The sequence below is a fragment of the Marmota marmota genome, unplaced genomic scaffold (assembly GCF_001458135.2).
Source record: "Marmota marmota marmota unplaced genomic scaffold, marMar, whole genome shotgun sequence".
NCBI classification, from domain to species: Eukaryota; Metazoa; Chordata; class Mammalia; order Rodentia; family Sciuridae; genus Marmota; species Marmota marmota.
In genome coordinates this window covers 1,673,625-1,697,132 of record NW_026000169.1, presented here as the reverse complement: position 1 = coordinate 1,697,132, position 23,508 = coordinate 1,673,625, and the positions used below count along the sequence as shown (strand labels likewise).

General features: G+C 40.1%; 1 protein-coding gene across 1 annotated transcript in view; it reads right to left on the bottom strand.

Moving 5' to 3' along the window:
* The window catches only part of Fam234b (family with sequence similarity 234 member B), a 34,136-nt gene that overhangs the window by 9,567 nt on the left and 1,061 nt on the right, over positions 1 to 23,508 (bottom strand). The window contains exons 2-9 of the mRNA XM_015498184.2: positions 12,186 to 12,584; positions 10,065 to 10,163; positions 8,026 to 8,214; positions 6,854 to 6,984; positions 3,481 to 3,628; positions 2,990 to 3,131; positions 1,526 to 1,669; positions 802 to 883 (exon numbers count right to left, since the gene is read on the bottom strand). Coding sequence (XP_015353670.1) covers positions 802 to 883; positions 1,526 to 1,669; positions 2,990 to 3,131; positions 3,481 to 3,628; positions 6,854 to 6,984; positions 8,026 to 8,214; positions 10,065 to 10,163; positions 12,186 to 12,584 — 1,334 coding nt within the window. The remainder of the gene's footprint in view (positions 1 to 801; positions 884 to 1,525; positions 1,670 to 2,989; positions 3,132 to 3,480; positions 3,629 to 6,853; positions 6,985 to 8,025; positions 8,215 to 10,064; positions 10,164 to 12,185; positions 12,585 to 23,508) is intronic.

The window sequence follows — 23,508 nt, the reverse complement described above, 5'->3', positions numbered from 1 at the left end:
TTTTTTAGTTTGTTCTAATTAGTTATACATGACAGTAGAATACGTTTTGACACATTGTACACATATGGAGCACAACTTCTCAGTCCTCCTGCTGTAAATGGTGCAGAGTCACACCTGTAGTGTAATTATACATGTATATAGGGTAATAATGTCCCTCTCATTCCACCATCCTTCCCACTCTCACACCCCTTCCCGTCTCTTCACTCCCCTCTGCCCAATCCAAAGTTCCTTCATTCTTTCCTACTATGCCCACCTCCCATTATGGATCAACATCCGCTTATCAGAGAAAACATTCAGCCTTTGGTTTTTTTGGGTTTGGCTTATTTCATTTAACATGATATTCTCCAGCTCCATTCATTTACCTACAAATGCCATAATTTCATTCTTCTTTAAAGCTGAGTAATATTCCACTGTGTGTGTGTGTGTGTGTGTGTGTGTGTGTATACACACACCACATTTTCTTTATCTATTCATCTGTTGAAGGGCATCTAGGTTGGTTCCATTCCATTCTTTTAATAGCTGCCTTTACCCTATCAAGAGATTTCAGAAGGTTCCTCCTGCCTAACTGTAAGTTAAGGATCTAGCAGGAACTTCTGTACAGGAATGAAATTAGCCAGAAATACTTTCAGTGCTTTATGTCTTAGCAGTGAATTTTGAGTTCTCATTTTACCCATTCAGTTAGACTTTGGAGTTCTTTCAAGGATGAGACCATTTTTAGATTCTTAATTAAGTCTAGCACAGAGATGGCACAAAGCATATACTTTATGTAAGTTTTGATGGATTTGAGTCCCAGCATTTTACCTTTTTCATCCCAAGTCCATCCTGTATCTGCAGAAGGAAGTCTAATGTTTGATCATCAGTGAAATACCCAGGAGTAGGCTGGCTGCAAATAAGGACAAGGAAGAAATCAATAGTGAATAAGAAAACAAGGAACCCCTTCCCTTCTTTCTCTTGCAAATGCCAGATATCAAGTAAATGTTCTAGGTAAATTTTTAAATTGTTTCATGTACTTTGAAAGTGAAGCTGAACATGGTCGCCCGTGCCTATAATCCCAGCTACATTACTGAGGCAGAAGAATCACAAGTTCAAAAGCAGCCTGAACAACTTAGCAAGACCCTATCTCAAAATAAAACAAAATAACTTTTTTTAAAAAAACAGCTGAACATGGGACACACAGCTATAATTCTAGCTACTCAGGAAGCTGAGCCAAGAGGTTCTCAAGTTTGAGGCCGGATTCAGGAACTTCAGGAAGATGCTGTATTGAAATTTTAAAAAAAGAAACAAATAAAAAGGACTAGTGATGTAACTTGATGGTAGGGCACCCTTGGATTCAATTCCCAGTACAGAAAGCAAGCAAGTAAGTAAAATAAAAAGAAAAGAGAGACTGGGGCTATAGCTCAGTCGCAGAGCACTTGCCTAGCATGTGTGAGGTACTCAGTTCAATCCTTAGTACCACATGAAAATAAACAAATAAATAAAGACAGTAGATCAAACCAGCAAACAGGAGCAGGAGCAGTCTACGAACCTGCGTAGGCCTTGAAGGCTCAGTGTCCAGTAGGGTGTAAGGTTTTGTCCCCGAAGCAAGACCAGGCCTTGTCTGGTTGTAACCAGGAGATTGCTGCAGTTGTAATCTGGCGCTTTTACCATCTGGAGTAGTTCAACACCATCACTGGATTAAACAAGACCCCAACAGTTAGCCTCTGGAGTGAATGAGATTCCTGAAACCATTTATTTTAGCTTTTTCTCTCACTCTATGTGTGCTTGCATATAAAGTTGTCCCTGGGCAATCATGGGGGATTGGTGCCAGGTCCCCTGCAAATACCAAAATCCACAGTTACTCAAGTCCTTATATAAAATAGTATAGTACCTACACACAGTTTACATCCTCCTGCAGACTCTAAAATCTCACTAGATTACTGATGAAACCTAGTATCATGTAAATGCCATGTAAATAGTTGTTATACTCTATCGTTGAGGGAATAAAGACAAGGAAAAAATGAGTGGACATATTCAATACAGATAAAAAATTTTCCCTGAGATTTCCAATCTTCAGCTGGTTGAATAACAAATGTGGACTCCATGGATACAGACAGACAGCTGTGCTCTTGCATCCATTTCCAACCATGGGGTGCTTTATCATTCCCATTTAATCTCACTTTCTTGATCCTTAGAAACCAAGATTCTCTAGAGAATTCCATGTAAGTCCAAAACAAACTCACAGGAAAAGTGCTATTGTGCCATGTCTCTCACATTGGAAACTCAGGGAGAGGAAAAGAGCCAAGTATAATGGCAGAGAAGACAGATGGAGAGCAGGACAGGAGGCCTGAAATTGTCAGTGAGGTTGGACAGCAACTCCTGGCTTGCACTTCATCATATTCTTCCTTTCTCTATACCACTGGGCCAGTCTGTTTAATTCCTGTCAAATTCACTGAAACAATATGATACTGCCCCTCAAAAAATGCTAGAAAATGATTTGCAACTTCTGGTAGAAAAGAACAAAACAATTATTACCCCAGCAGAGGGCTAGATGGGTACAAATTCACTGCATATGACAACTACATGCTTTTAGTTAAGAAACAGATAAAAATTTAAAAGTAAGATTTCATGGACGCTATCCTTGCTTCTATTGAAATGATTCTTCAACTAAAAGAAAAATATGGGACAGAGTAGGCCAGATAGTTATGCACAGCTTTATGAAGAGTTATTTCAAATAAATCTATCTCCCCATCACTACTCTGACTCAACCAAATATCCTTTCTTGCAACCTATGTGTGAAGTGATCATACATCATGGGCACAAACACATAGATACTAATACATTATGTGATCAAGAGGAGAAAATTCACCACATCAGAAGATGGTATATTAAGCCTGGCACTGTTTCCCCTAATCTCTGCCCACACATTCACCAGCCCAACCAAATTTAGAGATTCCACAGCACATGAGTTCTCAGGAGACCTCGAACTACCCAAGTTCAAGGTCTGCCCTACCTGTACACGTCAATGAGCTCAGACAAGTTGATGGATCTTCTTTTCTCCCATTCTGGCTCTTCTATCTGCAGAGAAGGTGGTGAGCTGTCTCGATTTTGGGCCTGAACAAAAATGTCCCGCAGGGCGACAGCTTGTATATTTCCTAGCACCACAGGAAGAACCAACACTGAGAATTGAATTTAACAGGACTATCCCAGGGTGGGGGATCTGAGCAAGAGACCCAGAGCCAATTAGATAGGTCTACGAGACCCTGCTCAACCTGGTCCCACGTGGAATGGGTGTGGAAGTGATTAAGCAAATGCTGGACAGAGTCTTCTCTCTAGAGAAGGCAGCAAGGGAAAGCAGGGCTCACAATCTATTGAGGGGAGAGTGCCCTGCAGGGGAGGCAATGAAAGAGCTGGCTCTGCAATCCCTGAGCTTCCACCTCCCAAGGAAGGCCTGGTTACATATACCGGAGGGGAACAGTAGTGAAAATCAGCCTTGCTCCTTACCAAAGCCAAACAGGATGTAGACAGCTCCATTTGCAGTGACGTAAACCTGAGGACCAATCAGATTCCCTACTCCCACAATGTTGTACTTCACGGGTCGGCCTATTGGATTCCCCGTCCGGCCAGACACCAGCAGAAAGCATAGATCTGGCTGAAGAAGTGAAAGAAGGGGTCGAGTCAATAGAAGCCCTTCATTTCCTAATCAAACAGCCTCTCCTGACAGTCATTGCCTCCTGTTCAGCCAAGGGCTCAAAATTCCCAAAGCTAGAAACCACAGGCCAAGGCTGCTTTGGTAATTTCCCTGAAAGTAAGAAATGAGTGAACAGCCTATCCCCTGATTAGTACATGCAAAGGGCACCTTTGCATCAGACAATTTCTCTGAAGCACAAGTGTTGCTGACTGCCCAGTCTTCAGAGACACACAATTCTAGCCTAGAGTTGAATACAGGATTGGCTAACCTCATGTCTTTACTCCTATACCCTGAAGCCCTCAGTAATATTCAGCCCCAGCTAGAACCACTATAGGCAGAGCTTTCCCATCACAACATCAGATGTCTGACCACTGTCAACTTCACTCTCAGAGACAGGCAAACCTTTCCTGTGAAAGGTCAGGTAGTAAATATTTTAGGCTTTGCTAACCACATGGTCTCCATAGCAACAACCCTCCTATTTGGATCTAGCATAAAAACAACCATAGAAAACACATAAATAAATGGGTGTGGCTGTGTTCCAATAAACTTTATTCATGAAAATAAGCAGAGGGCCAAATTTGGCCTGCAGGGCATAGTTTATCAACCTTATCTCTAGAGGGTTTTTAGAATGTCATAACACTCTGCTATTGCCTCATTCCTTTTAGACATTTTTTTATCAAAAATTTAAATAGAATTCAAGTTTATCACAAAGCTGAGAGGAATAGCTAATATGCTATACGACAAACTCCAAATTCAAAAAAGTCTTAGGCTAGAAGATGAGTCAAAATCTGTTAGAAAAAATACTGGTCTATTAACTAACGATTACTTAAAAGATATGGGTGCTTCACTGGGAATAAAAACAAAGAGCAAATCTTAGGTTATTGTAATCTTTGACTGCAAAACTAGATATAGAGTCTTAATTTAAAAAGTTTCCTCAGGATGGTATAATTCATTAAACTAAGAATAAAATACCATTTGCAGATATGGGTACCACATTTAAAAGAGATAATCTGTGAAGTGCAAAGGGAAAGAAATCAAGAAAAAGAGAGGCTGGGACTTCCAGCAACTGGGGGAACAATATAAGAAACTAAGATATTTGGGATGGGGCTATAGCTCAGTTAGTAGAATGCTTGCCTCACATGCACAAGGCCCTGGGTTCAATCCCCAGCACCACAAAAAAAAAAAAAAAAAAAAAAACAACCCTAAGATATTTGGCCTGAGAGCAGCAAGCTTAGAGAGACCAAGCTAACTGAACTCAGGGATTAGACTCATTCAGAGTAGCTCTACTGAGCTGAAGCTAGAACAATGAATGGAAGATATGAGAAAGCACATTTCTCACTAATTGGACAATTTCTAGAGCTAACTAACAATGAAATGGACCACCCACAAATTAGTGCTCTTCCCATCACCTGAGTGTGCAAGAAGAGCACAGGTGCCAGTGTGTCTGGAATCAGACCCAGATATCACAGCATGGTGTGAGAGCAGTAACTGCTTGGCTTCTAAAGTCCTTCCTCCTAACTTTCTAGTCTAGATCCATTTCCTAATCCCAAGCCAGATCCAGTTCTCCCAAACTCAGTTTACACTAACCTGAGACCTAAGGATACAATCACTAGGGCACTGACCTAATATGTTTCCATTCTTATGAAAACAGTTCCTTCCGTGTCTATGGCTTACATGGCTCCCACTTTCTCTGTTGCTGGTAAAGAGGGCAAAGAGATTAGAATAAAAATGAAGCTGCTGCTCTAAATCAATCACTTCTCCAAGAATTTTCTGGAACTGTCACTTTTCAAGCATAACATATTCCATATCTGTACACTATTGTGCAAATGAATAAATTTTGTGAGGAAAGCTGAGCAATACACTAAATAGAGACAAAGTAATAATTTTTAAAAAGGCAGAGTAAGAGCAGATGAAAAGCTGACTCCTCTAATGGAGGGTCCCCTAATGGCTTGAACCACTATCCCTTGGCCACCACAGCTATAAGAGGCAGATGGGATACTAAGAACAAGATCTCTGAATTTGTTCTGCTTATAAACATGCTCAGGGCCTTGTTCTGCACTGAATTCTGTTAGAATGAAACTCCCCAGATTTCTCCCCCTTTGGACATTTAGAAAATCACTTCTGGCTAGAGGTAATAATTAAAATTTTCCCGAGACCACAGTTTCTTTATTCATAATGATTATGTGAATAATTCCTGAATTCTTGGTTCAGGTCCACTTGGAGACCAAACTGCCCGTTGAAGAAAACCAACAGAAAGTACTCACAAGGTCCTTTAGTTTAAAATTAAAATAAGCAATCAAATGAGGCAAACTTGTCTGCATCCACATTTTCTCACAAATATTCATTGCCATTTGTTCTTTTGTTCATAAGCATTTCCTTGACAGTCTCATACTAGAAAGTCTGAGAAAGTGTTAGAGAAACTGAAAAAAAGCTCTAAGAAGTGCTTCAGGAATAAAACTTGAAGTTGAGCTGATTTTATTCAGTAATTTAGTTTTTCCTGTGATTTGGGAAAAACACTATTACTTTATCTGTCTACAGAATAACTAGCTCCATAATTGATACATCTATAATTTAGAGGTCACTATTATAGAATTAAACTATCTTGTCACAGCATAGGCTATAATTCTTCTTCATTAGATCACTGATTTTATCATTTGACTTAAGATTTTTTTCTATGTATCTATTTAATAAATTTTCTATCAGTCTCTCCTGTTTTGTAGTTGAAATAAAGTTTAAAAATGTGTATAGTAAATATGGTAAAACTAACAATACCTTTACATGGTAACAATAAGCACTCTCCTAGGCACTTTATATATGTTAGTTCTATTTTTCGTAACAATCTTATGAGTAGATACAGCACTGCCATTTTTACAAAAGAATCCAGAACATGGATAGGTTCTTTGACTTGCCCAAGACCATAAAGCTACAGAGTGGTAGAGAAGGAATTTACACACAGACTGCTGGCTTCAAAGCTCAACTACACCACAGTCCATGGAATCATAATGAAACTGCTGGGAAAAATGGGTTCATAATGCTCATTTGTGCACTTAACCTCACCAAGAGAATTTATTTAAACCTAAGCCCTTATAAAAAGAAAGTTTCAAGCAGTATTTATAATAACAACATTAGAAACTGAGACAACTAAAATTGAAGTAAAAAAACAAACAAAATTAATAGAGAGCATACCTGCGTTTCCCCAATGGCCAGAACCACTAGATCTCTGACATGGTCCTCATCCAAGTCTGGCAGCAACACCACTGGGGCAGCCAAGGTACCGTTGGACAGGTAATTTGGGTTTAAAGTCCAGATGGCTTTTCCTAGGGAAGGACAAATAGGCTGATCACTAGTACAACTTTCTGCCTTCTTTCCAGGCCAGAAAAGGGACACTCCCAGGGCTCAACAATAGACAGTGACACCTTACTTTTTCCCTTTTGCTTTTATCTTACTGGGGACAAAGGGGTCAGGAGATGTGATCTGAAATCCACATCCATCTAACAACTTCACACTAAGACTTTTGAGATCAAATGGAGGTACTATAGTCTCTCCAGAAAGGGTGAGCTGGCTCCACTGGGGTGGAGAATGAAACCGATAGAGGGTATTATAATACCACCCGAAGCCAGCCAAGGGCGCCAACCAGAAGACCCACTCTGGTGCCTTTTCCCACAGGGTCACATAAGTAAGCATCAGGGATATGGCAGGAGGTAGTCAAGAAAACTTCAGTTCTAGAGCTAACTGTATTCTTTTTTTGTTTGTTTGTTTGTTGTTTCAATCAGAAGCACCCCTCTATAAAACCCCAATCTCTAAACCTGGGGAGGATGAGTATGTAACCCCCAGAGACAGAAAGCATTCTAGCAGTAGCTTATGACTCTGAAAGGAGCCTTCATTACATTTTGACTCTTTTTCTTTCTTTTGTCTTGGGTGTCTAAAAGCAACAAGAAGCTAAAATATCGAATGAACATGTTTCAATAAGCTTTCATTTCTTCACTGCAATATTGTTAAGTAGTTAACACCCAAGTTTACACATGGACCCTATGTGTATCAAACAGGAAGGGACCACCTCATTTGTCTTTTTACAAAGACAACCATTGAGCAGGGAGACTATTTACAAACCAGAGGCCTCGGGGCAGTTTCTGTCTAGGTAACTGGGTTTACCCCATCTTACCCCAAACGGGTTGAAACATGGATCTATTTACTCAACCTGCCCAGACTTCTTATCTTATTCCCTTAATAACCACTTCCAGAGCAGCAAATCAAACTTTCCACTCTGTCAGGGTAAAAAAGTCCCTTCTCTACCAGATTGTTCTAACACAAAATCATGGCTCACTGGAGCAAAGACTTTGGGGGCAAACGATCTTTACCTGATGTTGCATTGAATGCACTGAGCATCTTGCGTGTCCCTGTCACAAGGCAGATGATTTCAGCCACACTTCCTGGCATGAGATCCAAACATGTGATATCTTGGGCCTCTTCTGGGAGGGGACTGGACCACAGTGTGCTGCCATTCATTCCCGAAAGGCACACGAGATTAGCAGTTGACCTGGAGCTACCTAAAAGCACACAAGGGTGATAAGAAAGGAAAGGAGGCAGAAGAGATAAGAGGTAGAGATGAGCAGGAGGCCTGAACACCAAAAGTGAAGGGTGCTAAGGCAGAAGCTCATACTAGTGTGTTCAGCTCCCTCCCTGACTACACAGTACCCTCAGAGTACCTGTCCTCTCTGCTCATAAGACACTGGCCTCCTCTGTGCTGCCTCCCTGCATGTCCACTTTTTCGGCTTTGCCAACATATCCATTTATCTATCTGCTACCTTGGCCACCACTAAATAGTGACATCCTTAAGGACAAGGACTGTTTATATATCCTCAGCACCTTGCAAAATGCCTGGTACACATAGCAACCAATTGTTTGCTGAACAAAAGACAGAAGCAAAATCCAGAATATGGAAAGATGGTTCTTGAGAACCAAAAAAAAAAAAAAAACAGGAAGAAAAGAGAAGGTATATGTTCAGAAATGTGAGGCTGATCTAGGATACATGAAAAGTAGGAGGAAAAATACTTGAATCCTAATCATCAGTAGCAAATGCTCCCTGAGAGCAGAAAAAGAATGTTTCCATGAAGCAGCTGATCTGGTCTTGGGCAGGAGAGAATAATACATGGGAAGAGTCAATACCTAGGTCCTAGGATAGCCGGCAGGGAACTAGAGCAGCTCCCCTCACTAGTAAATAAGCCATTATGTAACTTAATGAACAGCAGAACAATGACCCTCTTGCCAGTTGTACTTTCACTTTCAGAACAGGGACAGATTGGCTCATTCACACACTTTCCACTTACAGCAACAACTAAGATAAAGAAAGCTAAGTTTTGAGCTTCATTCTACCTATTCTTCAGTATTACTAATCAAACACGTGACCTAAAAACAAATGACAAACTGTGGCTTGCTGTTTCAGATCTCGTTGTCAGAAACAGATACACAGGACAAACAGAGGTGACATGTGTCAGTTCTAGATTTCTGAGATCCTCAGATGCTATGGTTAATATCCTGTGCTGTTTTTCCTAGGTAAGGGCCCGACAGACTCCATATCCATTCAATGACTGGTTTTTTGTTTGTTCGTTTGTTTTTCTGGGTGATGATGAGTTACCCGTTCCCCATAGAATCGTGGTTCCCTGAAGCACAGACTGGGCTCCTCTTGTTTAGTTCTAACCAACACAGCTCTGGAGAGGGTGCACAGCATGTGCCCCACACCATCAGCATCCAATACCATTGCATGAATGAATAAACAAGTGAACCAACAAATAAAAACTCAATTCCTCCCTGTCAGTGGCACAGAGTTGGGCACAAGTGCTCGACGTGAGGGTTGAGGATATGAACTCCAGAGTCTGACTCTTGGATCTGAATTCCATCTCTGCCATTTACCAGCTGTTGGACTTTGGCTAAGTTCCTTAAGTTCACTGTATCTCAGTTTCCTCATTCACAAAAGGGTGAGGCAGGCCGAGGCAGGAGAATCACAAGTTCAAGGTCAGCCTCAGCCTCAGTCTCCCCTAGGTACCCCTCTCCCTATAAAAAAAGAGACAATGGAAAACTCACTGGGAGGAAACTGAGAGAAACCTAAGTACTAACAGTGTCACTGCAGGTGTCTGGACAAGTCACTTCCTCTCTGCATTAGTTTCTTCACTGACTTGAATGACAATGAATAGCTCCTTACATCTGTAACTCTCTCTGATTTCTGGAACTGAACTTCATTTACATGGGGAACTACTGACTCGGCTTATCATGTATGACAGATCCGTGGTAGCTTTCTCTTCCCTACAGACCCCCTTCTGCAGTGCCCCTTGGAGACAGCTGCTGCTTTTTTGCTGGCTGACAGCAACCCTGAGGAAGCTTGGAAAACCACATCTCTTACCTGCTGCACTCCCATTCCTTGATGTTACAAAGGAGAGAAGCACATCCCGCAGGCCATCTCCATTCACATCAGCCAATTCCAGTGGAGACAGGTCCCCACCTGATGTGCACATAAAAACAAAGAGGTCCTGAGAATGTTGCCACAAACCAGTTCTCTGCTGCCAGCACGTCCACAGAAACCAAGCACACTTCCAGTTCCCAGACTAGATGGTGTAGACATGCCTCTCCTACTCCCCAGCCCCACCCCAAAAAGTCTATCTCAAAGCCCTGGGCATTATGCACAAAACAAACATAAGAACATCCAGAAAGGTGGAGAGATTAGGCAGATGGGCTAGAGACTGCAAGACCCACAGAGTGAAAACGTGATGAGTCCTCTGGGTTTTCCTGGCCTCATATATACCAGACAGGGTGCTGCAAAAGTCATCAGTAACCCAGAAATGCCCAAAGTACAAAGAAGCCCCAAGAAAAGCTGACTTCCCTGGCCAAAAGCCCAGGAAAGGTGCAGCCTAGCACGGCAGGAAAGCTCTAATCCAACCAAGCAGCACATACAACAAAGGCTGACTGGGGAGCCTACACAAGCTGACACCAGGGTAGCATCCCTCCCCTGCCACCAGGATCATGGCACAACAGACCAGGTGGGAGTAGTACTGTCACCTCCACCTAGCAGTACCAAGGCCCTCCACACACAAGGGAAGCCAACAGTTCTACCCCACCCAGCATTAGTGAGGCAGTTGTCCCCTTCCTCCCCACCAGAGGGTATCAGCAGAGGCCAGTGGGGAGCCTGTATTTCATCCCCACCCTGCAGTGACAAGACAGGAGCCCCACCCCCAACAGTGTGGAGTCAGAGGAGGCCCGCCAAATTTGGAAAGAACTCATGCTGTAAATGGAAGCCTAAATTGATACAACCACTTTGGAAGATAATCTAACATAAGCCACTAAGAATGAACATGCACACACCCCATGACCCAGCAATTTCACTCCTAGGTTTGTGCCTAGAGAAGTTCTTATACATTGCATCAGGAGACAGGTACTGTAAGGTTCTTAGCAGCATTCGTTATTCAAAAAAATAAATAAATAAAGACTGGAAACCACTTAAATGTTCATCAACAGGAAAATGGATTTTAAAAATCATGGAATATTCATATCATGGAAAACCAGACAGTAGTAAAAATGAATAAACTCCAGCCACATAAATTAATATGGATTAACTAAAAATCTTTTTTCATAAAATTAAGTTGAACAAAAAAGCAAATCACAGAAGATGACATAATTACATTTATGTAAAATTCAAAAAGAGGCAGAATTAATGAATATATCATTTAGGGGTACATGTCCATGTGACAAAACTTTAAAGAAAGGTCAAGAAAAAAAAATCAACACAAAATTCAGGAGAGCAGAACCTTGTGGTGGGCAGAGGGGGACATGACCAGGAGGAACACATGGGAGACTGCAGAGGTCTCAAAAATGTTCTATTTCTGGAGCTGGGCAGTGGATACACCAAAAACTCGTTATCAGTCTTTATTGTATAAATACCACATATGAAAATTAAATTTGCCTTTAGAGAACAAAAGATGAGAACAGAGAATCCATCAAAAGCTAATTCAAATTGAATCAGAAAAGTGGCAGAGATGAAGCATTTCTAGGTCAAAATGACATGGGAAGGCTGGGAACAGCAGCACCCATTCACAGGAGACAAGACTGATCAGTGGAGATACAATCCCCAGTCCTGTAAGAGCACCAGGGCCTTGTCTAGCTAGGTCTTGAGCTTTACTTTTCTCTGTAAACAGCCCTTTCTACAGTTTTGCATCCTCCTACCCCTATCCCACCCCGCCATACACAGGGCTGGCTCCAAGGCAGGAGTCCAGCAAACCAATGCCCTGTCCTCTCTGTGTCTAATTATGACCAATACCCAATACAATAAAGGTGTCTGTCTGGAGGTGTAGAAATCCACCTACTGTTTTATTTCAAATCTTAACCTCCTAACCATCTCCACACACAGGGAGAAAAATGCTACATGACACAAATTTTTTAAGATTTTGTTTTTAAGATTTGGAAAAATACTCAATGTAATCCAACATATGATGAAATGTTACAAACTAAAGCTGAAAACCCCACAACTTACCTGCTTGTGAGCCCAAGTGGCGGCTCCAAGTGCTGTGCAGGTCTCTGGGGGGACAGGGGATCAGGAAAGCACAGAGGAGCACCAAGATCATTGAGATCACCAACGTTAGCAGGAAGACAGATGTGCGTATGTAGGACACAAGGGAAGAGGTCGCCTTCTGCTCCAGGCCCCCCAGAGGCTCCGAAGGGTACCCCTCCGTGGTGACTTCCGAAAGATGTGGCTTGGCAGCCCCTGCAACCTCAGCATCTGAGTCAGGCTCTGGTGCTTCTCCCAGAGGACTCTTCCCATTTTTGACCCCCCCATTCTTCTGCTGCAAGTTAAGCACAAGATCATCTTCGCTCTCATCACTGTCGGCCTGAGTAAGGGGATCGTATTCCCCTAGGTCTGGGCTCTTCTTCCCTGAAAAGACAGAAGTACAGCGAGTCAAAGAGAACTAGGAAGGAGAAACTTCACCAAATATATACACCTGTAAACACTTGGGAAAAAATACACACACACGTACACAAGTCTAGATTTACATCAAGTTTGGATTCTGGTGGTGATCTGTAAAATTAGATGCCAGCAAAGGGGTGATGGCAAGGTAAGGGGGGAAGAAAAGCATAGTACTCTAGAATTACTGCCTTCATCAGGTCAAGAAAATGGAAAAGGATTCAGCAACATGATGAAACTAGAGGACATTATGTTAAGTGAAATAAGTCAGGCACAGGAAGACAAATACTACTTGTTTTCACTTACATGTGAAACTAAAAAGTTGATCTAAAAAAAGTAGGGAATACAACAGTGGCCACCTGAGCCTGGGAAGAGTGAGGGGAAGGGAGGGCTGGAGAGAGGATGGCTGATGGGTACAGAGGTTCAGCTGGACAGGACAGATGACTTCTCATGCTCTATAGCACAATAGGTAGCTATAGTTGACAACAATTAATTGGACATTTCAAAAAGCAAGTAGAGAGGATTTTGAATGCTCCCAACACAAAGGAATGATAAAAGTTTGAGGTGATAGATATGCCAATTACCCTGATCTGATCACTACACATTGTACGCAAGTAGTAAGATCTTATGCTATATACCATTAATATGCACAATCCCTACATGTTAATTAAAAATTAAATTTTTTAAAGAAAATAAATTTGTAAAAATTGGCAAATTTCAAATATCTTTAGTTCAATAAAAAGTTTTCTAAATTTGTTTGAATCTTGCTAATAAAAAAAGACCAGACCATGGCCCATATAGCCACTTTCCATAAACCCAACATGCATTATTCACTTAGGCTTTCTCAGATCTGTGATGTCTTCATCTTTCCTGGTAACAGAACAGAAAGAACGCTTCTTCTCTGTACGCCGCTTCTCACAGTCCAATATTCATGACTTCCCAATTGTCTCTATGGAGACAACTCAGAAAACTGAACATTAAATGTCATCTGGAGATGTGTTACTGGAGCTCACTCCTCAGGACTGCCCTGTGATCTGAATGCCCTTTCAGTAAACAGTGTTTACCTCTACAACTGCCATTCTGAGAAGTGTCCTGGGAGAGGTGGCAATCTGGCAGGAAGCAGAAGTAGAAGACTGGTCTGCAAGCTGGTTTGCACAGCAAGCTCCCTGTTTTTATTTAGAATCTGTGTTGACTTGAGGCAGCTGAGAGACAGAAATTACAGGAGGACTTGGCACATATCCCAAGCCTACTCCTGGCCCTCATTGCCCACAACTGAATGATTTCATACATTTATTTCATGCCATAATCAATAAAAAGTTTCTTTGGGGGAAATAACCTGGAAAGCTGTTAGTAATGTAAACTCTACCATTAAATACTTTGTTCAGAAGAAATATAAATGAGAAAACATAAGTCCACTAATGTCAGGGAGAAAGAATCCTTGATGCTAATCTCTGCCTCTGGGTCCCTGTGGTCTTGGTGATGTCGTTTCATACATTATGTTTCAGTTTGCTCAACACATGAAATGAAGCAATAAAATACTTTCTCTCTATGACCAGATGTGGAGAGAAAAACTTTCAGTGTAAAGTCTAGTATTTGGTATACAGAAAACAATAAATGTTTGACTAAGAAAATGAATACTCTGCAAAGTATTTTTACAACATTAAAAAAAAAAAGACAGACAATACTGAACATAATGGCATCCTAATAACCAGAAATTTCTCTTTTATTTTCATAGCTATTGATTTTATCCAAAAAGGATTGGATTTGATTTTTACAATTAAAAGAAGATAAACTAATTATTAGGAACCTTATTCAAAACCTTATTCAGCCTTCCAGGACAGGCCAAAGAGTCAGCACAGGTTCAGGATAGATTCCTGTGATATTTACTTCCACTATATGAAGCATCTCATTTTTTTTAAATGAGTAGTACATGCTATTCCTCATCCATCCCAGGTAACTCTATTTATAATGTTTTGCAGAGACATGAGTTGTTACAATAATATTGACTCTAATACTTTTTAAAGTGGTCATTTGTTTTGTTTCTAACTAAAATACACCTGACATGATAAATGAAATCTGGTGTTATGTGTACACACATACATACATGCCATGGATTATTATTTAACCTTTAAAAGGGGAAGAAAATGCTGATACTTGTAACAACATGGATGAACCTTGAGGACATTATGCTAAGTGAAATGAGCCAAGATGAGAAAAACGAATGCTGGGACTCCACTTACATGCGGTATCTAGAGTAGTCAAAATTCCAGAAAATAGAATAGTGGTTTTCTGGAAGAAACTGGGGATTGTTTTTGAGTGGACACAGAGTTTCAGTGTTGCAAGACAAAAAAGTTCTATAAATTGGTTGCACAATAATACGAATATATACTTAATATTGAACTTAAAAATGGTTAAGATGGTATATTTCATAGTATCTGTATTTTTAACACAGTTAAAAAAAAAAAAAAAGTATACCTGACAGGAAAACATACATAGAATCCCTGAATCTCAGAAGTGAAAGGCATTTTAAAGTTCACATAATCCACCCCCAACCCTATTCCAATCTTACAACTCCTCACGAACACCCACCAAACAATAACTCAGTACATGCCTGAACGTAACCAATACTGGGTAATCCACTGGCCTTCAATCTAGAAAACAATTCTTTATACTGATTTAAGACTCTATTTCTGAGGAGCTACCAATTATCTGTCCTAGTTTTAATTTCTGGGACCCCATTTCCACATATAAGTCCTTTTAAAAACATGCAGATTTACGAAAAACTGTGCAGTAAATGGATAATTATGAATGTAGCGCATTCCACTATTGTCATGTCTGTAAGAAATTAATTTTAAAAAAGTGCAGATGTCAATCAGAAGAGACAGACAATTCAGAATCTAAGAACTCAGGACTTCATAATAAGAAAAATCGTGACTTTCTTAGTAATTTTGTGACCTCAAATTTATTAAATTTATGGAGCTTCAATTTCCCTATTTATAAAATGGAATAATTATTATTCCTACCTCACTTGATTGTTATGAACATTAAATAAGATAATAAATATTTGGATGGGTCTTAGTATCTGGCTGATAGTCATACTCAATAAATTTTAGCTTCTTTTATTTTCATTTTGTTACTATTGCTATTATATCTCCCAACTGCCCTTGCCCAGACCTTTTTACCTCCAGGTTAAACATCTCCACCCCTTTCAACCCATTTTTTGTTTTTGTTTTTGTTTTGCAGTACTGGGAATTGAACCCAGGGCCTAAGACATGCTAGGCAAGGGCTCAACCCCTGAGCTACACCCTTGGCCCTTTTAATATTTTTCTTCTGAGACAGGGTCCCACTAAATTGCAAAGGTTGTCCTCTGGCTAGCTGGGAATACAGGCATGCACCATCATGGCCAGCTCAACCCATTTCTTGAAGAAGAATTGTTTCAGATGTCCTCACCATCCTGGTGACCCTCCTCTGGACACAGTGTGATATGTCAGTGCTTTTTAAAATATGGTTTCCAGAACTGGATCCAGCCTAGGGTCTAGCCCTAGAACCATAGAACTGGATCCTGCCAAATAATACACTATAATTCAATTACTACATCTAAATTCTTGGCATCTCACCACACAACTGAAACTCCCAAGCATTTTGAACACACATTGAGGCCATCCTATAATTGTATAATAGGATTTTAGCACCATGTGAAAAGTTTAGCATTGACGTGGACTTAATTCAATCGTTTGTCAATTTCCACCTCGCAATATAGCCCAAAACAGCACCTTTGCCAAAGTGAAATAATTAATCAAGTATTAGTTTTTTTTAATATTTATTTTTTAGTTGTAGGTGGACACACAATCTTTATTTCATTTTTATGTGATGCTGAGGATCAAACCGAGTGCATCATGTGTACTAGGCGAGCACACAAACATTGAGCCACAACCCCAGCCCCACCAAGTATTAGTTTTAAAATGTTTAAAGAAAATTCATTTTATTATGTCAGACACTATTATACAGGCTGTCAGGACAAGACTTGAGTACATATGCTACAGAAATGAAGAAAATTCTTAATAAGTCTATAAAAAATAATCTGCAAGCATTCTGTGGAAAAAAGCTGCTGTTGAATTGGTACTTTAGGGATTACATGCTTCTAGTTAATGATGACTTACAAAGGCATTTCTGTCATACTCTTTTCCCTAAAACCAGGGGGAAAAAATAGAAATAAAAACAGAAAGAGATAGGAAACAGCCCACATTCCCAAACCATAATTTTTAAACAACTGTTGTTAAAAGCAATGAAACTTGTGTCTAATGAAGGGAGTGCAACAAAATCAAGTACATACATCTGCAGATATTCAGCAAGGAGCACAGTTTACAGAATTAGTGAGGATAATGGTAATCATGATGAGAACTGGAAATCATTTACTGATTGCCTACCATCCCAAGCCCTGATCCAAGCAAGTTACGTGTATTAATTCATTTAATCCTCTCAGCAGCCCTATATGGTAGGTATTATTATCCCATTTTATCAACAAGAAATCTGAAATATAAAGAGGTAAATTGTCTAAGATTACAAAATTAACAAGAAGATAAACAAGGATTCAAATCCAGCAACTTGGCTGCTAAGCACACTTGTTCTAACCTACTACTTCCCTTGCTGCACAAGTATCTCACCCAACCTGTAATTTCTTGCTTGTAAATACAAAATCTAAAGTCACTGCAATACTTATGAGCCCCATTCAATGTCACTTAGACAAAGGGGAAGTGTGACAATGAGAAAAAATGCAAGTCACATCTTTATAGAAAGCAAACTGTCAGTAATACAGGTTAGAGAAGTAACCCTCAGAGTCATCAGTTCTGAAGAGGCTGATTTTTTGACAGACTGAACCCAGTCAGGAGACAGAAACCAGAAAGTGTTTCAAAGAAAATAATTCAATATAAAAAAAATTATTTAATCATGATAGGAAAGTAAATATAAAGATGGAAAGAGAACTTAAAGGTGCCCTAGGACTGAAGGATAATAACCAATGACGAATTTGGTATTTCAAAGAGCCAGGATCTGCTTTCACAGATCAGTCAACAAAAGTGAATTTGAAGGACAGGGGCAACAGATTGAAAACTGGCACCACAAAAAGAATCAAATGCTACATCAGCGTTCTCCAAGGTCCTGTGATAAGCCTGCATTCTCCAGTGAGCCAGGATAGAGGCATTCACAGAGGGAGAGAACTGGTGAAAAGGGGCCTAGTTAACAAGCCAACATTAAATTCTAGCTTCCAAGTGCCCCAGCACACTCTCCTGGCCCTGCCTAGATGTAAAGCAACTACCCTGTTTAAATATCAGCAATTAGCAGAGCAATTAGCTTTGCATAGCATTCACTCTACAGATATTCACTAAAGAGGTTAGACAAAACCCAACAAGCAAAATCCGCTAAAGCACAAATGCTGACCCACTTATACCATAAGGTAGAAGAAATAATGAAGAGGTGCTCTCCCACAGAGCCCAAGGAATTAAAGAAAACTGTCTTCTCTGAAAAAAAGGGCTTGTTTTAGTCAGCTTTTTTGCTGCTGTGACTAAAAGATCTGACCAGTATAATCGTAGAGGAAGAAAAGTCTATTTGACAGCTCATGGTTTCAGAGGTCTTTATACATAGAAAGCGGGCTCCCTTCCTCAGAGCTCAAGGAGAGGTTGAGCATCATGGAGAAAGAGAATGGCAGAGGGAAGCAGCTCACATGGTGATTAGGAAGCACAGAGAGACTCCACTTGCCAGACACAAATATATACCCCAAAGCCACACCCCCAATTCCCACCTCCTCCAGCCACACTCCACCACTTCAGTTACCACTCAGTTAATCCCTATCAGGGAATTAATTCGCTGATTGAGTTAAGACCCTCACGGTCCAATAATTTCTCCTCTAAACTTTTTGCACTGTCTCACATGTGAGCTTGTGGGGGACACCTGGTATCCAAACCATAACAGGGCTCATAGAAAATTAATGTTTCAGGGGCTGGGGTTGTGGCTCAGCAGTAGAGCGCTCGCCTGGTGTGTGCAAGGCCCTGGGTTCGATTCTCAGCACCACATAAAAATAAATAAGTAAAAATAAAGGCATTGTGCACAACTAAAAGAAATAAATATTTTTTAAAAAGAAAAAGAAAATTAACATTTCAGCTGGGCAGTGGCGCACGCCTGTAATCCCAGCAGCTAAGGAGGCTGAGGCAGGAGGACTGAAAGTTCAAAGCCAGCCTCAGCAAAAAGAATAAACATTGCTGGGCTGGAATTGCAGCTCAGTGATAGAGCACTTGCCTCGCAAGTGTGAGGACCTGGGTTTAATCCTAGCACCACATAAAAACAAATGAAGGCATTAAGTCTGTACATAACTAACAAAAAAAAAAAAAGTATTATTAAAAAAAAGAATAAACATTGCTAAGGGGCTGGGATTGTGGCTCAGTGGTAGAGCACTTGCTTAGTACCTATGAGGCACTGAGTTCAACCCCAGCACCACACACACACACACACACACACACACACACACACAAATAAGTAAATAAATAAATATTAATTAAATAAAGGTATTGTGTCCATCTACAACTAAAAAAAAATTTTTTTTAAAGAATAAACATTGTTGGGGCTGGGGATGTGGCTTAAGCGGTAGCGCGCCCGCCTGGCACAAGTACGGCCCGGGTTCGATCCTCAGCATCACATACAAAGATGTTGTGTCCACTGAAAACTAAAAATAAATAAATAAATAAATATTTTTAAAAATTCTCTCTCTCTCTCTCTCTCTAAAAAAAAAAAAAAGAATAAACATTGTTGAAAACATACATAAAAGATTGACCAGAGTTTAGATATAAGGTACCCCCCAAAGCTCATGTACAAGACAATCCAAGAAAGTTTAATGGTGAAATGATTGGTTTACAGGAGCTTTAACCTAATCAGTGCAGTAGTCCACTGACATGGACTAAGTGGTTGGTAACTGTAGGCAGGTGGGGAGTGGCTGGAGGAGGTGGGTCACTGGGGGTGTATCTTTGGGGTTCATACGTTGTCCCTGGTGAACAGAGCTCTCTCTGCTTCCTGGTACCATGTCCTGGGTTACTTTTCTCCACCATGCCCTTCTGCCATGATGTTCTGTCTCTCTGGGGTCCAAAGCAATGGTGTCAGACTTCTATGGACTAAGATTTTGAAACTGTGAGCCCCAAATAAATTTTTCCTGTTCTACATTTTTCTTGCAGGCTTATTGGTAACAGAAGCCAAATGCTGACTAAAACAACCAGTGAAAATAAAGCAATGAAATGGAAATAACAAGGCTGGCTGTTCTGAGCACTTACAAACCCTTTTAATGTCTCAGCTCAGTAAATCTTTACAACAACTCTTTGAGATATACTCATTAACATCTTTCATTTTCTAGATAAAGAAATTGAGATTTGGAAGTTTAAGCTACTGGTCCACAGTTAAACAGCAAATAAGTTCAAACTTCAGCAGACCATCATCACAGTTTCTACTGACTACCTATATATCTCCCATGGAAAAGATCAAGACATCTAAAAAACTAGGAAGAAACTGATAGAGAACAAGGGTAACATAGACATAACCAAAGAAAAAAACAAAATCAAAAACAATATTCAAAGGAGATGTAAATAAATTCCTGCAATAAACCAAGATCTAAAACTCAAGAATAAAGAGCACACAGAGGTCCAAGAAAAACAGATACGAATCATCAGGACTAAAACATATCTTTGTAAAGTCACTGGATTTCAAGGGCAAAGAAGGAATGTTATGAGGCCAGGGGAAGAACAATCAAATCTCTAATGTCAGGAACAAAAATCAAGTTGACTTTTCCACAGTAACATACAAGAGTAGAGCAGTATCTTTAAAAATCCTACAGAAAGAACACGTGTTACAAAGTCCAAAAACTCTGACCCATGTTATCCCTGCAGGATAAAGGCAACAACAAGAACTCAGCTACCTTACTTAGTCCTGTGTTTTCTTTAAAAGATCACAGACTACAGCCAGTTATTGACCAACCTTTGGACCATAATATTTACTTTTATACTAATACATTTTTTTCAGACAATGCAAAAACAAACCTAGGCTTAATTATTACAGACTGCAAGGTTTGATTAGTCCTAAACAACTTTTTCTCTGTTTACTCACAGAAAGACAAAAAGAGAGAATGAAGTATAAAGAAGCCCCTCTAATTCCCTTAGGTCATACTCAGGCTGAGGAGTTGGCATCAAATCCATGCTTCAAATCAGAGGTGAGGGAACTGAACACTTACTCTCTTCTTTGTTGCTTTCAGCCACCACCCAGATTTTTAATCAATGTAAGATTTGCAAAGAACACAGGAGAGGGCACTGATTTCATAACACACCAATATAAATGAGCTTTCTATGGTTATTACTTTTCCTCCTAGGGAGACTGAGGATACCAACTACATAGCATTTCCAAATTGGTCCAGAGGAAACATTAAAGGGAAGGATGCAATTATACCCTTCCCAAATGTTTTTGGAAAATAAACATATAGTATCCCATTACATATACTGTATTATAGTGTACAATATACTTCACACATACTATGGAACATATAACTGCAACTTAGGGTAAACATTTTAAAACATGGATTAGTTTATCTAGAGCACATAATCACTCTAAGTCACACATAATAAAACAAACCATAAAAGTAACATTATGCTCTGATGTTCCCTTCAGTGTTTAACCTTCAAACTTTAAAACGGCCTAAAAAAATATATACTTAAGTTGTTCCACGAGCCTATGAATGTCACATCATCCTTCTGTTACTAATTAACCTCATGTTATACATGTGAGCCAAACATCTTTCATGCTGAGCTTAGTGAAAGGGTATGAGATGATGAAACACATTCCCAGCAACTGCTTTTTCATCAACGTATTGTTGAGATCTGTCACTAGCTCACTTCTGCATCAGGACTTCCTTCAGGTGCTACATTCATAAAGGATAGTGACATTATGATAATGATAATAGCTAATGTGTCGAAAGTTAATACACCTCCTAAGACATTCATCTCTTTAACTATTCCAAATAACCCTATGAGGTAAATATGCAATGGATTGTGTGGCATGTAGTTCCATAAAAATATTATTATTACAGATGAGGAAACTCGGAGATTAAGTAACTAAGCAGGTGAAGACTGGATATGATCCTGAGTCCATCTCCTACTTTTAGCCAATATTCTATTTAGCCTTCCTCAGAAAAATAGTAAAGATGTTAACTAAGGTTAACATGAGACAATAATTCAAACAGGACAGCAGCCTCAACCCCAAAAATAGCTATGAAAAAGCAACATCTAACTAATATAGTCAAAAACTGTATTTTGTGTGGAGGGGAGAAAGGGCAAGAGGGAGACCAGGAAAAGTGCAAGTGAAAAAAATCCATATCACATAAAAGAGCATATGGCTACTATATCCGGACTGTATCAGGGCTAAGCTGTATGCCAACTTCAGGCCCAAAGACAGGGTGATAGAAATCCTTTACCTACACTGTCAGCTGAACAAGTTACTACAACTGAATACTCTAGGGAATTATAATGCCATAGCTTTAGGATGTGAGACCACGAAAGGCTCAAGAGTTTCTAAGAAAGAAAGATTTTTTTTTTTTTTTTGCATTCTCATCCTCCTAGAATAACAATTATCTATACTGACAAAAAAAAAAAAAAAAACAAGAATTCTTAAAAGGAAAAAGAAAGCTAAATATGTATAACATTTCATTTCATTACCCCTTTGAGAGGATATGGTCCTACACTAAGGCTACACTCTGTAAAGTGAAATAATCCTGCAAGTAATTAATTAATTTAATTAATTAATTCCAGTATTATGTACACATTTCAAGGTAGATACTATCAGTGTTCCTTCCAATGTGCTAATGAGCCCAGGAAGGGAAAAAAGTTTTTCTCAGGTCATGAAGTCTCGGGACAGGAATGACAATTCATATCCAACCCACAACTCATCCAAGGTACAAGTCTTGTTTCAAAGCAACCAATGGTAAACTCTTGTAGAACCAAGGCCCTGCAATCACTGATAGCCTAATGCTGGATATACAACAGACACCCAAGTAGACCTGTCCAAGATGCCAGTGGAAACACTACTTTTCCCTTTACTCTTTGATGTTATCAGCAAGCAAATGTAATGTTTATAATGTATTTGAGGGGAATCATAAATTTTTTAAAGCCTTAATGTTTAAAATTTACCTCGGCAGAATAAACATACTTTTACTAAAAGAACAAATTTCTAATAAGAGTACAGTCCCATCCCAGAAGTTTGAGATGAATAAACAAAACAAAACCTTGAAGCTGCTGCCCAAAGTCCTGAAACAGCTCTGAAGTTGTCATTTCCACCAGTGCTTCCTTAAAGAATATCCCATACATTATCGGCAACTTACAGGTGCAGATCATTTCCCATGCTTAGCTCAATTAGCTCGACAGCCAAGTAGAGTCAAAAGCTCAGGGTCTACTGTCAAAAAAAGGACTCCAGACTCAAGGACAGGCTCTTCCAATACTGTTTATGCGACCATAGACAATTCGATTAGCCATTTTCCTAATCTCATTTTCCTCTTCTATACACTACGAAGGGAAATACCTGTCTCATCTAGCTCCCGGCTGGGTCACACACAGCCTGTTTTGGGGTGGAGAGGTTGTTTCACTAAGGGTCACTAATTGTCCCGCCGCCCTCTGCATCCTCCTAGCTTAATTCAAGGCAGGAGCTGGAGTCCCCGCGGTACTTCGTCCGCCACGCTCGGGGAAGGATGCTCCCCTCATCAGCCCTCCCTTGGGGACCGCGGCGACATGCGCTGTGACAGTCCCTGCCGCAGCAGCTCCCGCCGGCTCCGGGACACCTGCCCCGAGCGCCTCCAGCGGTCCCTACCTTCGAGTCTCCC